Source organism: Podarcis gaigeae (assembly GCF_964106915.1).
Source record: "Podarcis gaigeae genome assembly, chromosome: 4".
Lineage (NCBI taxonomy): Eukaryota > Metazoa > Chordata > Lepidosauria > Squamata > Lacertidae > Podarcis > Podarcis gaigeae.
The window spans coordinates 33,583,970-33,599,873 of record NC_139677.1 but is presented as its reverse complement, the minus strand read 5'-3'; the positions used below and the strand labels follow the sequence as shown (position 1 = coordinate 33,599,873).

At 38.3% G+C, this 15,904-nt stretch overlaps 1 protein-coding gene across 3 annotated transcripts in view; it reads right to left on the bottom strand.

Moving 5' to 3' along the window:
- Positions 1-15,904, bottom strand: part of REV1 (REV1 DNA directed polymerase) — a 43,086-nt gene that overhangs the window by 6,782 nt on the left and 20,400 nt on the right. For 2 of the 3 annotated variants that reach the window (XM_083735431.1, XM_083735430.1), the window contains exons 9-16: positions 9,069-9,192; positions 7,786-7,914; positions 6,725-6,879; positions 5,462-5,581; positions 4,484-4,704; positions 3,374-3,546; positions 734-836; positions 59-224 (exon numbers count right to left, since the gene is read on the bottom strand). In XM_083735431.1, the coding sequence (XP_083591557.1) occupies positions 59-224; positions 734-836; positions 3,374-3,546; positions 4,484-4,704; positions 5,462-5,581; positions 6,725-6,879; positions 7,786-7,914; positions 9,069-9,192 (1,191 nt within the window). The remainder of the gene's footprint in view (positions 1-58; positions 225-733; positions 837-3,373; positions 3,547-4,483; positions 4,705-5,461; positions 5,582-6,724; positions 6,880-7,785; positions 7,915-9,068; positions 9,193-15,904) is intronic. The other variant, XM_083735432.1, reaches the window with a different exon arrangement.

The following is a 15,904-nucleotide window of genomic DNA, read 5'->3' as shown; positions in this document are numbered from 1 at the left end:
TGTGTAAAACAGTCAATAAGAAGCCATGAGAATGGAAGCACAATTTCCATTTACTGACCTTCCTTGTGCTGCTGTTCTGAGTTCTTTATTCCTTTTGGGACTTGCAGAAGATCAATGATGGAATTAGCTCCACCAGGTAAAAATCCAGAATGTACTGATGAGTGAGAGGAAACAGCTGAAGTTGTTTTATTAGCTGGAACTAACTGATGTACTTGAATTCCAACCTAAAAAGCAACAAAAAGGCACATTGTTTCTAAAAGGAAACCATTTTCAACAAATAATGTAGCTACTATTTTAAACATTACTTATAGGAGAGTATTTAAATTCTTATAATATAAAAGTAAGCAGTATACACGATAGCTTTCTGTTTATGGTGACCAAGAAGAACCAAACATAAGTATAAGCAGTTCAACAAATTCTAAAAACGGAGATATTGACCTTTCAAATCAGGTTATTTTCTAGAAGTCTGTGATTTTACTCAAGAGTTGATATCCCCATTTAAATAAAAATATTTGGACTGTCACTGTCCAGTCTCTCAAACATTTAAAGTCACATTTTAATTCAAACCAAAGTACTAACCTGATCTGTTTTCAATGACATTGATTTGTAATTTTATCACCCTGCTTATACTGTAACCTTAATGGAAAAATGGAGCTTAAATAATAGTAAATACTTTTGCAGAAGTGTGTGTGTGTGTGTAGGAGCTTGGCAATTTCAGTGATTTAACACTTACCCCTCTCATATCAGAAATATTCAACTTCATTGTGTGAAACATGTTCAACATTTCTTTACCAATCACTTTGGCACTATTTGTTGCATGGTCGAGAGTCACAGTCCTACAAAGAACACATATTTTAAAATGCATTAAGTTCTTGATCAACGGCTACTACTTGCAATAGCTATACACTACTCCAGAATCAACATGCCTGCAAATGCTAGTTGCTAATGATCTATCAACCATGGGAAACAAAGGTAAGGGGGATACGATAGAGGTTTTATAAACTTATGCATGGTGTGGACTGTGCAATTATAAGGTAAAGGGACCCCTGACCATTAGGTCCAGTCATGACTGACTCTGGGGTTGCGGCGCTCATCTCACTTTATTGGCCGAGGGAGCCGGCGTACAGCTTCCAGGTCATGTGGCCAGAATGACTAAACCGCTTCTGGCGAACCAGAGCAGTGCACGGAAATGCCGTTTACCTTCCCGCCAGAGTGGTACCTATTTATCTACTTGCACTTTGACGTGCTTTCGAACTGCTAGGTTGGCAGGAGCAGGGACCGAGCAACGGGAGCTCACCCCGTCGCGGGGATTTGAACTGCCAACCTTCTGATCGACAAGTCCTAGGCTCTGTGGTTTAACCCACAGGGCCACTATTATGAGTGGAAGAGAAAAATAACTCTAAAGCATCCAATGGCAGGAGATTCAACATAGGTAAGAGCAAATACTTCTCCAAACAGTGTTTCATTTGTTTTTAATTTCTTTTTGCTTTTAACTTGTTTTTAATTTTGTATGACGTTATTGTTTTGTTTTACGTTTTTATATTGTTAAACGTTTGCAAAGAGACTTAGACATGCCTTCTGCTGATGTCCAGGAATTTATTAAGAATTCACTGTAACTTACATTAACTTACAGCATAATAATAATAATAATAATAATAATAATAATAATAATAATAATAATAATTTTTTATTTATACCCCGCCCTCCCCAGCCAAGGCCGGGCTCAGAGCGGCTTACAAGCAATAATAAAAACAAGATGAATGATTACAACTTAAAAACAAAAATAAAATACAACATTAAAATAATGGAACATTAAAATATTAAAATGTAGCCTCATCGCAGGAGGAGAAGGAAAAGAAAGGGGGGGGAAAGAGAGGGAGGGAATCAAATTGGCTCCAAGCCAAAGGCCAGGCGGAACAACTCTGTCTTACAGGCCCTGCGGAAAGAAATCAGATCCTGCAGGGCCCTGGTCTCATGAGGCAGAGCGTTCCACCAGGCCGGAGCGAGTTGAAAAGGCCCTGGCTCTGGTTGAAGCCAATCTAACTTCCTTAGGGCCTGGGACCACTAGGGTGTTGTTATTTATGGACCTTGAGGCTCTCCGTGGGGCATACCAGGAGAGGCGGTCCCGTAGGTACGAGGGTCCTAGGCCGTGAAGGGCTTTAAAGGTCAAAAGCAGCACCTTAAATCTGACCCTGTACTCCACCGGGAGCCAGTGCAGCTTGAAAAGCACTGGGTGAATATGCTCCCATGGCAGAGACCCCGCGAGGAGCCTCGCTGCAGCATTCTGTACCCGCTGGAGTTTCTGGGACAGCTTCAAGGGCAGCCCCGCATAGAGCGGATTACAGTAGTCAAGCCTGGAGATAACCGTCGCATGGATCACTGTGGCCAGGTCGGGGCGGGAAAGGTAAGGGACCAACTGCTTGATGCGGCAAAGGTGGAAAAATGTTGCCTTGGCTGTTGCTGTAACTTGCGCCTCCATGGAAAGGGAGGCATCAAGGATTACACCCAAGGATTACAATTAGTAGTACTAATATACATGTCTACTTCAGAAGTAAGACTCTTTATGTTTAATGGGGCTTGCTCCCAAGAATTAGGTAAAGGATGGCAACCTATGCTTTGGTTTAGGATTGGCATTGGGGAAAAGAGGGCTCTTTTCCCTTTAAAAAACTATCTTCACAATTGGGAGCAGCAGGACACAGTTAAGTCCTCATGTTAAGCACGAGATTATGGGCAGAAAACTAGCAATGATTGTACTCTAATTTTATGTTATGCCCCCTTCCACAGCAGCCATTTTTGTCATGTGATGCCTCCATGGCAGCCTTTTTTGACTGGAGCTCTCAGCATTCTCTGAAAATTCAGAATGTGTTCCTTAGTCCAAAGAGCCTAAACCCTATGTACCATACTTGCTGGCTGAAGGGAAACCAGTATGTAAGTCATTGAACCATTTTTAGAAGTAAGAAAACTGCATAAAGCTTAGATTTGTAACCAGCATAGAGAACTACAGTCTTCCCCTAAATGCTTATACTATGATGACAATGTTTTATAGGCTCCTGTCATGCAAAGGCTGTAGAACATGACAAAAGAGAAGATCAGCAGAGTAGGTTGTTTTAGTCAGTTTATTGTCCACAATTAACTAGCAATTTAATTTTTACAAGGCATCTTGTATATCCCACAAAAATGTTCATCTGTTATGCCAGTCATTGAAGCAAATCAGAAACAGATCAGTAAAATGTATTAGATTCTCATGCACTATATAAAAAAGAAAGAAAAAGTACCTGCTTAAGAAGTCTAGGACATAACACCAAGAAAGATTATGTTCAAGTTCACATTACTTTACAGAAGTAGGTCTACAATTATTTGAAAAATTGTTTACCTGGCAATACTATCACAGATTCCATGGCCTCCAAATTTTGCAGGTTCTATTGGGGCCCCCGCTTTTCGGGCCATAATTTTGAGAGTTAATCGTTTGCCTTTCATACCAGCAGCTTCCAATCTACGTTGGATCTCTTCTGAAAGACTCAAAAGGAAAGCTTCTGCTTCTTTTGGCTAGAAATAGATAAAATGGGTTGTAAAAAAGTAAGGGGAAACAGTCTGATACTGAAAGTTGTACTGACAGAATTAATCCACAATATTTATAAACCATAGGCAGTATTCACAAAACAAGCTGTGCCAACAAGACTTCTGCTTGTGCCATGGGGCTTTCTGCTCATGCCCCAAAATTGGCTTGGGGCAGGTGTTGCTAGAATTCCCAGAAAAGTACCCAAGAGAGGGGAGATATTTTCATCCGGCGGGCTGAAATGCTGGCATAGACAGAATGGAAGAGGACTGACTCTGAATTCCACCCTTTGCATTCATTTTTTATCAAACATATTCATTAGTTGGCTCACTTGGTCAACTGTACATGCTTTCAAACTTCCTACCTTCTGCATTAACTTAAACAGAGCAACACACCCTTACATAGGGCGAGGGTGAAATTTGGCAGATGTGCCCAGAGCCCTGCATAAGCAAAGAGTGCACCTTAGTACACATCCAACATTTCTCCTACAGCTACGCATTACAGCGAGTGTACTCAGCTATTGTTGACAATAACTCTCTAATGGTCATGCAAGAAATCCGAAACATTATTTGAAAACCACTGCTATACACTACTTATGTTCAAGTACAATAATATGCTATCTGCCTAAAGGTCACACATTTCAGCATTAGAAACACAGGGAGGTTATCAGACCACTGCTCCATTTAGTTCAGTATTATCAACAATGATTGGCAGTGGGGCTGCAGGATTTCAGAAAGGGATCTCTTCTAACTATAGCTGAAGAAGCAGGGGTTTGAACCTGGGACCTTCTGCCTGCGAAGGAGATGCTCTACCACTGAGCTACGGACAAGAATTAAACATAGAAAAATGCAGCTAAATAGCTGCAATACAGACAAGTTATTTTAAGATACTGACTTATTACTGCACAAAAGTTATGATTATTTTTACCTGGGTAAATCTTATACCATAGTTTATCTCAGCTGAAACAGATTTTCTCTCTTTCTCTCTTTGAACCGGCCTATCATCCAAACCACGGCAGAATCTGTAGAGCATTTGTCCTGTTTTGGGGCCAAATTCTTTCTGAAGCTTTGACATTGTGACACATTGCAGATCTCCACAAGTTTTTATACCCAAAGATGACAACTTGGATTCCATTGTCCTACCAACTCCTGAAAAAATAAATACATTTTTGCTTTTGAAGTCTACAACTGGGAAATGTAATTCACTTAAGAAAACCAACGTGTATTAATATTTATGACTGCCCAGAAACTATTAGTACAACAAGCAACAGTGATGCCAAATTCTGGCATTCACATTTCAGCAAGCAACTAGAAACACCACATATTACAGGATCTAAAATAATTCTGAGCTCTAAGTAAAAAGACCCCTAGAGACTGTAAAACACCTGAATGTTGTACCAAAATGATTAAGGTTTTAAATGACAATTTTAGGTTATATTTTAGTGATCAAGATTTAATATATATATTTAACTGCCACTATATCTGAATTGCCTCTGTTATACCCAATTGCAATTCAATGTATTCCTGTTGTGTTTTATGATTTTCCTGATATTGTAAGTGAGCCGGAACTGGTCTGTGACCGTAATAATAAAATTCATACTCATACCTGAATGTTGACATATTCAAAGGGTACAAATGTGTTCTTTTGCCTTGCTTGTACATTTTATAAGAGATAAATAGCTCAAAATGAAAATGTTTTAAGCCACAGCCACTCTCAAGCTTTGGAGAGTGTTTGTATGCATTTCTCAACCAACATGATCATAAATCAAATGCTTATAGCAATTTAGTAAGGGGTAATCACTTTCAGAGTTGTGTTCCACAGGGCAGAGTCTTGGGCGGGGAGCTGAGAGAACTATGACTGAGTCTTTATACAAATCTGGGAGTGATTATACTAGCATAAATTTACCTGGAAGATAGCTAGTAAGCTGGCTTCTGATAAAATCATCCACTTCTTCTGGCTTTAAGTGATATTGTCCATCTGGCTTTGCTCTGCGTGTTGCCATTCTAGCCAGCAAAATGTTTGAACCTAAAAAAAAATGACAAATAGAATGTAGCTGAATAAATCCAAATTGTTATTAAAAATATTAATTCACACTTTGGTATATCACCATCCCGGAGAAGAGGAGGAGGAAGGTGGATCTCACGATTATGCCCTCAAACTTGTGAACACAGGAAGGCAGTTACAGCACCAGCCAGGTCCCATGTGATGTTGTTGTTTTTTGCTATAAACACGAGCTATGCAATTTCCTTTGGTAAATGAGAGCCTTTCTTCACACTGCACATGGCTTGCCTATAGAATTTGCTACCACATAATGTAGTGGTACTTGGGCAGCTTTAAAAGAGGTTTAGACAAATTCATGGAGGATAATACTATAAAGGGATACTAGCCATGACAGCTATTACTACCCCCAGTGCCAGAGGCAGCATGCCTCTGAATACCAGTTGATGGGATTCACAAGTAGGGAGATTGTGTTGCACTCAGGTCCCATATGCGGACTTCCCATAAGCATCTGATTGGCCACTGTGAGAGCAGGATGCTGGACTACAAGTGCATTTGGTCTAATCCTAGATGATTCTTATGTTCTTATGAATGTCAGTAGCAGCTACAGGAAAATATGAAGAATTTATGCATACTGCACTAATATGTGGAGGTGGTTGCATGGGGAGGGATGAATGGAATTCTGTACCCCAACTCCACTAGTGACATCCAAGTGTCCGTCTGGTTTTCCAGTGTTCTGAATCCAGTGTACAGGATCCACAAGCATGTCAAAGCTGAGAGCATGGAAGGCCTGAAGCAGGGAAATGATTCTGCTGTATCCATCCATGCATTCAATGTAGGATGTGAAAAGTGATAAGGATGTGTGTATATTAAGGTGTGCATTAATGATCATGTCATTATTTTATCTGCAGAAGTTTCTATAATGTCAATATTAAGAAAAATATTACGGTGATGAACAAGATAAAACCAGCAATAAAATTACATTCATAAAGTAAGGACAAAATACATTACAAATCAGTAGATTAGCTTAATACATCAATATAGCTGGATTAACCCTCATCTAAAGCCTAGGCAAACATTTGTAATAAATGCACATTTGTATTAAGTTGACATTTAAACCCATCTTAACATTGTTTAGATTATTTTTTTTAGTATAAATCATGAACTAACCTATTCCAATGGAAGCAGGACACTTGGTCTTGGCTTTTATTTCAGAACGGATAACACTTGCTAATTCCTCTGCTGTCAATCTGGTTTCTGCAATGATTTCAGTGATGTCAACTAGTGCTTCATCACAACTGACTGCTTCAATGTTATGAGTATAGCTATCAACACAAAGTAAAAGGAAGTGAAACAGCAGCAACAGCTCACCAAACACGGGACAAATAAAATCTCCCCAACCGTCTTATCTTCTAATTCTATGGAACCTAAATATATAACTGTGCACTAGAAAATTCATAGGTAATACTACTTTCCTTCTTAGGACTAAAATCATGCTAGTAAAGTGTGAGCTCGAGAAGTTTTACTATAGTCTTATTCCAAGCATTTGACACCATCATTTCATTAACTCAAAGTAATATTTAAAGGGTACATCAACAGAAAATCTGATGCATTAGGACCAGTCTAGATGAGATGGAAACATGATGCCTCTGCTCAGATAAACAAGTGGGAAAAGGAGCTCTTCTTTTTACCCAAAAGGGGAAAGCAAATGTGGGGAACTGAACCATCCACCCTTAATTTCCGGGTACCCTGCCATGTTATGAGCTTCTCTCCACCTCACCTCACCCACACTCAGTTTTTAGTGTGTGAAGTAGCTCCAAACACTACATTTTTAAGGTGAATGGGCCAAACAACTGAATAAGAAACGAGGCATCAAGCCAGGTCTAAGTTTAGCTCTTAGAATTCCAGGTAAACACTATTTTTTAATATAACATTCAAATATGAACCAGGTTCTCCAAATCCACTGGGAATTCTTTACCTGGTCAGCCAATGCTGAATCAAACTGATCTTGAAAATCCTATTTTAAAAATACTCTGGTGTGCAACCTCTAAATCATCTCCCCCATTGAAGGTTTTGTTTGCAAAGCATGCAGCATTACAAATAACAGTCTAAAGGCAAACTCACAGATTTCTCTTAAATTAAAACAGAAAGACATGTTAATGAAATGTCTGCAGGAGCATCTGAAACCACATCAAAAAAAATAATAATAAATTTCCCAATACTTGTTTTACCTTGCCAGGGTTTCGTACATGCTTTGTGCAACTTCTTTGTATGCCTGAAAGTCATAGGGCACGGCGTGAAGATTTGGACACAATCGTCTTGCTTGTCCAAAGAACATTCCATTCTTTATACCAACTTGCCTAAAAACAACCATAATATTGGTTTAATATCAACAGTCTATAAAGTTAAAACAACTACGGATTTGGAATTTTTCACTGTTCTTGCACCTGGAGATAATAAAGTGCCCTCAAAGAAGCAGATTACTGATACATTACAAAAGTCAATGTATGCAAATGTGAGCCCAAGAAAGTGTTGATAATGGTGGTGAAATCCTAACAATATATCAGACCATTTACTGTCACGAGTTAGAACTTGACTTTTTTCCACATTGACATTATATAAGGTATGTACAATGCTTCTGGCAACTAGCCTGGATTCAAATCTCTCAGTGGTCTGGTCAGCACAATACACCATACAAATTAGAAGCAGAAGAGTGTGGTGCAACAAATGGAAATTTTGTCTCTTTTACAGTAGGCTTCTTTCCACCCACCCACCCACCTCTCGCTATTCTCCAGCCAGGCAATTAAGATGTATTTTTGGAGATCAGGGACAGAAACTAAGACTGAGGAAAACTGCCTCGGCTGAAGACAGGAAATAAATTGGAGCTGAGGTCTTGGTCTTCAAGGGAATGCTTACCTCCTAGACTTTGTGTGCATTCCCCACCTTTGGATGCTAGGTGGCGATGGCATTCCATTTGACAAACTATCATCCAGGGACAACACAGAAGTGAGGGTCTGCCCAGGCACAAACCCTGCTATTCAACTAACTTGGTGCACTAGCTGGAGCCAGCAAAAACATTCCTGCTGCGGCAACAGGGCTTCATCTCCTCCCCACCTCATGTGCTCTCCAAATCTACTCTGAAGTGTTAGGAGAACCCCCATTATAGTGCAAAGGCAAGCTGAATTCAACCCGATATGTATAACTGCAGAGTTACTGAAAAGCAGGATGGGTTCCACAGAGATAAATCACAGTGAACAAGTATGTTTTAAGGAGCAACTTGAAAATGAAAACCCAGGAAAATAATTGTCTGCCTTGTGGAAGGATATTTTAGCGATACAGAGCTGCAGGGGAATGAGAATACATATGCTCTCTTTGAAGAGCTGTAGCATGAGAGAGCTGTTCTCTCATCCTCTTTCTTCTCTTGTCCTGAACGCGTGAGGTGAACATTTACATAGGAAAATGAGAGGAAAAGCTGCAATTCACAACTGACTAACAAGTAATAGTTTCCTCTTACCTGGCTTCATAACTGCAAGATGCAATTTCAGCCATTGATGGCACAGAGATTTCCAAGTCAATTCCATTCACTTGTGTAGACTCTGGATTATCTTCATCTGGTGAGTCCAGTTCACTTGCTCCTGCTTGAGAAATATTTTAGCTATTTTTAGTTAATGGCTAAAAATAAATTACTTTCATAACAATATAATATTTAAAGTTATTTTATTAAAGTAAGGGTAGCAGTGTTGGCCTACAAAAATTAATAACCGCAATGCGTATTAAGGAATTACCTTTAATACCAAAATACCACAAAATAGTGTGTAAGCTTTTGAGTTTTCCATAACTCTTCAACAGACTATATGGTAGACTAAGCACTAAGGTGGGAATGATGCAACTGTGTTGCCAACATACAGACTGCCTCGTTTCTCTCCATTTCTGTTTTCTACCTGGTAAGGAGCCTATGGATGGAAACAAACTTGGGTAACCGCCAGTTGTGGTAGTTCCAGATGGGGACTAGCCATCATTAATCCTTCTTGTTCTCAGGAGGCCTTTGAGAAATCTGATACCTGCATAGCACATAAACAGTCTTATTTGAATGTCTGCTGTCTCCTTCCCAATTTCATCTTGAGACTGATCGTACGGAGGCAACATGCCTTCAACATCAACTCATTTGGTTTTTCTTCTCTTGCTTCCCCAACCCCAAACCCAAATTGCTGAGTTTATCATCCAGCCTGATAAAGAGTTCTGAAGTACTCAAAAGCTTTCACGCTATTTTGTGAGTCTTTCCTCAGCCAAATAAAAGTATTGCCCTACTATGGATTTGATAATTTATTAAAATAGATTTCCAATTTTTATTACCTACCAATCTTAAGATTTTATGTCTGCATTCCAGAGTGATAACTAAAAATAGTAACAATTCAAGTTTCACGTCTCATAAATAAACAGAAAGAGGATTGGAATGTAGAGCCCAAAATGGAAGTCTTTGATTTTAGTCTACAAATTGGTTTCATGAGCTATAATTGTAAAAATCTTACAAGAAGATTTTCTAAAGCAAAAATGTCCCTCAGCAACGCCTTGCTGTTATTACTTATGAGGGCTCTATCTAAATGTTTCTCCTTTGCATGCTGATCTTGGTGAAATCCAAGTAGAAAGGGCCTTGTGAAAGCATACAACTTATGCTTGGCTCCTCAACCAACCCTGCAGAGTGGCAACTTTTTTTCATGGTAGAAAGAGAGCCATGCACACATGTACACTTACTGCACTTTTCAAAGAACTCATTTCCCACAAATTTATTCTGTGGGGAATTGGAAAAATGCTACCACAGTTACAAAGGGAAAAGCAGCTATGTGAACTTGTTACAGTTTGGATTTAAACATAGCAAATATTCACATTGGTATGGAACATTTTATGACCCAAGTTACACTTCATCTATGAAATCTCCTTTTAACTTTGCTATAAAATGAGATTTCCTCCTACCCATCTTGCCTAATCCTTTAAGCATATTTACAGAGATACTTAAATTCAATGCAATAACTATTTCTTGTCTGAAAATAGTTACCTGTTATTAAAGCAGTACAAAATGGGAATAACATATGCAATATGTAGTTCATTCAAGGACACTATTTAAACAGAAAAAACCCTACAAGCTTCTCTCATTTGATGGTCAACAACCTCCCTCTACGTCCCGAATTTCTTTTGCTCATTATTTGTCCAAAATATATGGCCATTTGAGATTACCAAACAAGAGACAAGCTTTTAAGTCCGAGTCAGGCAGATTTATGTTAAAGAACTGCCCCTAACAAACTAACCACGTACCAACTATGAGCAAAACATACGGGAATGAGTTACAGTGTACAAGAACATGCTAAGTCTCTGTTGTACATAGAGATCACAAAGTACAGCTAGAGACCGACCCTAATACGCTAATGCTTACTTTGAAAGAAGAGTTAAGTAACTTGGATTTGGCTTTTGTTTCTGCAGTCTACTACATTGAACATTAAGAGTTATTTCTCCAAACTGGTGCATTCTTCATTACTGCTGAATTGTGCCACAATCTGAGTTTGAAATGAATTATGATGTAGTCTTTACAGGGCAAAGAATGTAGTGGATGAAAGATGTGAGAGACAGAACATGAATAGGCTACTATCTTGACAGTTTAGCATCGTTGTATTGATGGGCTCATTCAAGTTACCCAACATATCTGCAACTGCAAATTAGAGCAAATTATGCCCCAAACAAGAACAATGTCTTTAGTCCATTTGCTCTTCCGCCCTGGCATGAGAGGTCATCATCTTGTCTATCTTCATGAGTTCGATGGGCTTCTCCAGTGCAGCACAGTAGATCCCCCCTTAAGCTGATGGTCACTTCATGTAAATTCAGGGCAATGCGAGACACATTGTCCTCACTGGAATGCAAGGTAGAGAACCTCTCATCAAAAGTTGGAAAACTAGACAGGCGCATGGTGAATGTGGAGCAACGGATGGAGAAATCAGAGGCCAGGACCCAAGTCTGTGAAAAAGAAATCGCTGAGAATAAATCTGTATCCCACGTGATGATAAAAAAAAAATTGTTGCTCTTTTGAATGAAAATTGAAGAAACTGGGATTTAGGGAAAGGAAGACTAAAAATATTCATATCTTGAGAATGCTGGCAGATGAGGAAAGGAACCTAACCCATTGGTTCTGTGTGCTGATTTCCCTATCTCTTTGGGTCAGATAAGTTCTATCAATAGAACAATCATTACCTGCTCTCAAGGAGATACAGAACAAGAATGATAGCAAATCAAAGCAACACAATTGTGGATGGATAAAATTAAAGACTGGTTTTTAAGAGGCCCAAGATTCAACTGCTTGGAAACATTTGTCCAGTAAGAGTGACAATAAAAGCAGGAACCATCAACGAACAGGAACTTTGTAAAAGATGGGGCTGATGTTGAAAAAGCACCTATTTCTTGTCAAACTAACATTCACAGATCCTTAAAGTAACTGTCTCAGGGATCATAGATAAGCCAAGAGCAGAACACAGCATGGAGAATGGGAGGTATGAACAAATGACATGGTTAGTCATATGTAATAAACTGAGATTAGAATTTGTTCCAAATCATAGATGGGTGTTATTTAGAGTTTGTACATGGATTACAAGAACAGAATTTACCAGTAGGTTAAAAAATAATTTATACACACACATCCAAAGCTTTTATTATGTTTCAATACCTATCATATGGGATAATTTATATATAGCAGACAGTTCCATGATCATTCCTATGGGAAAGTACATGTATTTTTCTGTATTTTTAAAAACCTATGTGCCACTTTTTAATAAAACATTAGATTAAAATTATTTATATAGGAAATAGTTCTTGAAGAGTCAGCAAGCTGCTCATTGCATTTGTTTATTAAATAACCCACAGGTCAACTTACTGCTGAAAAATGAAAGTAGAAAAACCACTGAGAAATACAAAAATTCAAAATATGCATAAATATAAAAAGCTAATTACCTACCAACGAAGTATAAAAAACCATGTGGGTTATGTCAAGAAGCATACTTTTGCCAAGGTAAGGAATAATGGGAGTGATTTGAGAAGCCTGGTTCTATTCTCCACCATGCAATGGAAAGGCACTCTACACTGTTTTTATTCCAACCTTCTTGGAAAATGAAGCCTTGTATGAATTTGTAAAACTTAAATCAGCATGCATTGCAAGACAACACTATATTACGCAGGGTCCAATAAGTTATAGGCATAATGGTAAGAATGGCACTTTCAATCCTCATCACAGTGAATACTGCTATAGCAAGATGTACACTGCTGCAGTGTTCCTGCATTATTAAGACAAAGCAAGTTTTGTGGCTCACGTGACTAAACTCATTCTTGTCAGCAAGATGGGTAAAGGAAAGGAAAAATGGGGGTGCATAGGAGACTAGGATTTGTTATGGCACAGTAGCAACTACACCATGTTGCACCAGAAACCAGAGTATAATAATTGCTCTTACATACATCACAGTAAACTATGACGACTATAACAACAACAATAACAGACTCTATAAAGGTACTATAATGCCACCAGAGGGCGGAGAAACTATCCAATCTTAGAGAGCAAGAGTAGCTTGAAGGTCCACACAAGTCTCTAAAGTTCCTACAGAGGTACAAATCAAACTTTAATAATTGTTTTTCATATAAACACTAGAAGCCTCTCTCATGCTATTTTTTGAGGATGTTAAGCATACAGAAGAACAAAGTAACTTAAAAACTTGAGTGTAAATTCTACTACATTTCCCCATATGCCTGAAATGTTTAAAGTAAGCACACTCTTTTAGTGTTATTTACAACAAGTGTTAAAAGATTGCATCTTGTGCTGTCAATATACTATGCATTGACAAACTATAGCTATATGAATGATGCCCTTGTTTTTATTGAGGTGTTTTATCCCATTTATTAGCCCTAAATGGACTGTCAAGGCAGCTAGCACTATGGCACAGTACTATGAATGGAAAATATTATCTCTGAATATTCTGAAAATATGTGAAAAGCATGAAAGCAGAACAACTTCTATATCTGTAGTTCTTCCTATTACCTTACCTTCCACTCCACAATCTGTAGTATTTATGACAAATCTCAATATGGTTATCTATCTGATCTCCAATAGCAGAAGCTAAATCTAGAAGTAATTCTTACTTGACACAGTGCTACTGATGCTGGTTGTAATTAAAGTATTTACATTGAAAAATACTTAGGAATGTCTGCTTGAGTATCTAAAGGACACAATACTGGTACAAATGTGACATATGTAGTGACACATTGTATCAGACTCCTGCGGCCCATCAGCAGATGAACAGAAGGGCTGCATTTGTGAGTTGTCCCATCTGTTAGATCAGCCAGGCTCCAGGGCCACCTCAATCTCATTTTGTCTCCTCCCTTTGGGGGCAAAACCAGGTCTGAAACCCGAGGCATGCTATCAGAAGCCAAAAGAAATAAATACATATCAATTTAGCATTAATAACTTAAACTATGTTTGTGATGGATTTTTATCATTCTACGTGAGAAACCAATCTTAGCTGTAAAGCAGGAAATAAACAGGATAAATGAACATACATTTTATTGCCAGTATCCTGTGCTAACATTTCACTGTGAAATGCACTACCAATGCACTATTAAAACAGCTAAGCTACATGATACTTTAGAATCAGGGCTTTTTAAAAGTACCTTTCAATGTATTAAAGAACTGGAAGATCTTAGATGTCTTGCACTGAACAAGACAATCTAGGAATAAAGCAACATTGCAAAACAAAATTCAGGAAACCATATCTAACAATATCTATTCTTGACTAAAGGATTACAGTCCACTTAAATCAGGCACCCTCAACCATTTTCTGCTGGGGCTAAATTTGGAAATCTGAGAAACTGGCATGATCACCAGAAAAAATATCAACTTCAGAAACTGTTTATGTATGCAACAGCAGCAGCCCAGATCCTACACATCTCAAGGGTGGAAGGAAGACAAGATACCAACAACAGAAGAATGGCAAATGAAAATGATGGACTATGCAGAAATGGCAAAACTTACGGGAAAGCTCAAAGACAATGACAATGAGAAATTTAAAAAAGAATGGGAAGCATTTATTGTATATGTATAAAAATATTGTAAACAAGTAGAAACATTAGCAGGCTTTGACTAAACATTTGCAAGTAGTTAAGCTGAGATAAAATTTATCGAAGGAAATTTGAATTGAAATAGCAAAATTTTATGGCATGCATTTAGGATAAAACAATAAGAAGAAAAGAGGTTTATGTAAATTATGCAGAAAATGTATATATTCAATGAACCAGGAAAGGAAATGAAGTCAGGAGGTTAAAGAGAACATCTGAAAAGATCTTTTTTTTCGTTTTTTCTTTTCTTCTTTCTCTTTCTTTGCTTCTCTTTACTTTTATTTCACTTTTTATTTTTTATGTTGGATATTTTGTATCTTTAATTTTACTTGATGGAAAATAATTGTTGAAGTTGAAATTGTAAAACCAATAAAATTTATTTACAAAAAAAGAAGAAGAAAAATATCAACTTCACAGCAGGAAAGCTAGTGGTGTTCAGAGCAAAACTGCATAACACAAACAAATATCCACAGGCACAACGTACACCCCAGCTACGTATATCCCTTCCAAACAAAGAAAAAGATCAGTAATCACATACACACACTAAAACAAGAAGCAGACATCAAAAAGCAGGCAAAACACTCTCCAAACAAAAATGCCTAACACATATGCACAAACACCCATTAAAAACAAAACTCAATGTAACTTTTTTGTTCCTTGACCTTACTAGGCAGCAGTCGAGTCCTTCTTATTTATATTTTCTAAGGCGTTTCAGAGGTAAGCAAAGCCCCAGGGCTACAGCTACCCCACCCCCCTCCTTTCTTTCTCTATGCATAATGCCTCTAGGTTCATAAGGAGACCAATCTGAAAAAGAGGGAAAGGGACAAGGCGGCAGCAGCACCTGCAAGTCCATATTTTGCTTCCTACGTAGCCCTGCTACAGCTCTTTTTAACAATTCAGTCAGGAGGGGCAAGGGGGCCCCAAGTTAAAAACAAACTGCTCAAGCCTTTCTAAATGTTTAGGGAAAATTGTGGCTTCCTTGGGATCATAGAAGTATGAGCCAACAAAAGAGGAGGAGGAAAAACAGTATTCGGACAACGTGGCTCGGAAAAATAATAGCAGCCATGCTAGATCATATCAAGGTTCCATCTAATCCAGGATCCTGTTTTCAACATAGTCAGCCCCATTCTTTCAGCAAGCCCACAAAGCAGGGCATGGAAGACTACAACTATCGCCAACCATTTGCCCCTAAAACCTGGTATTCTGCCTAGA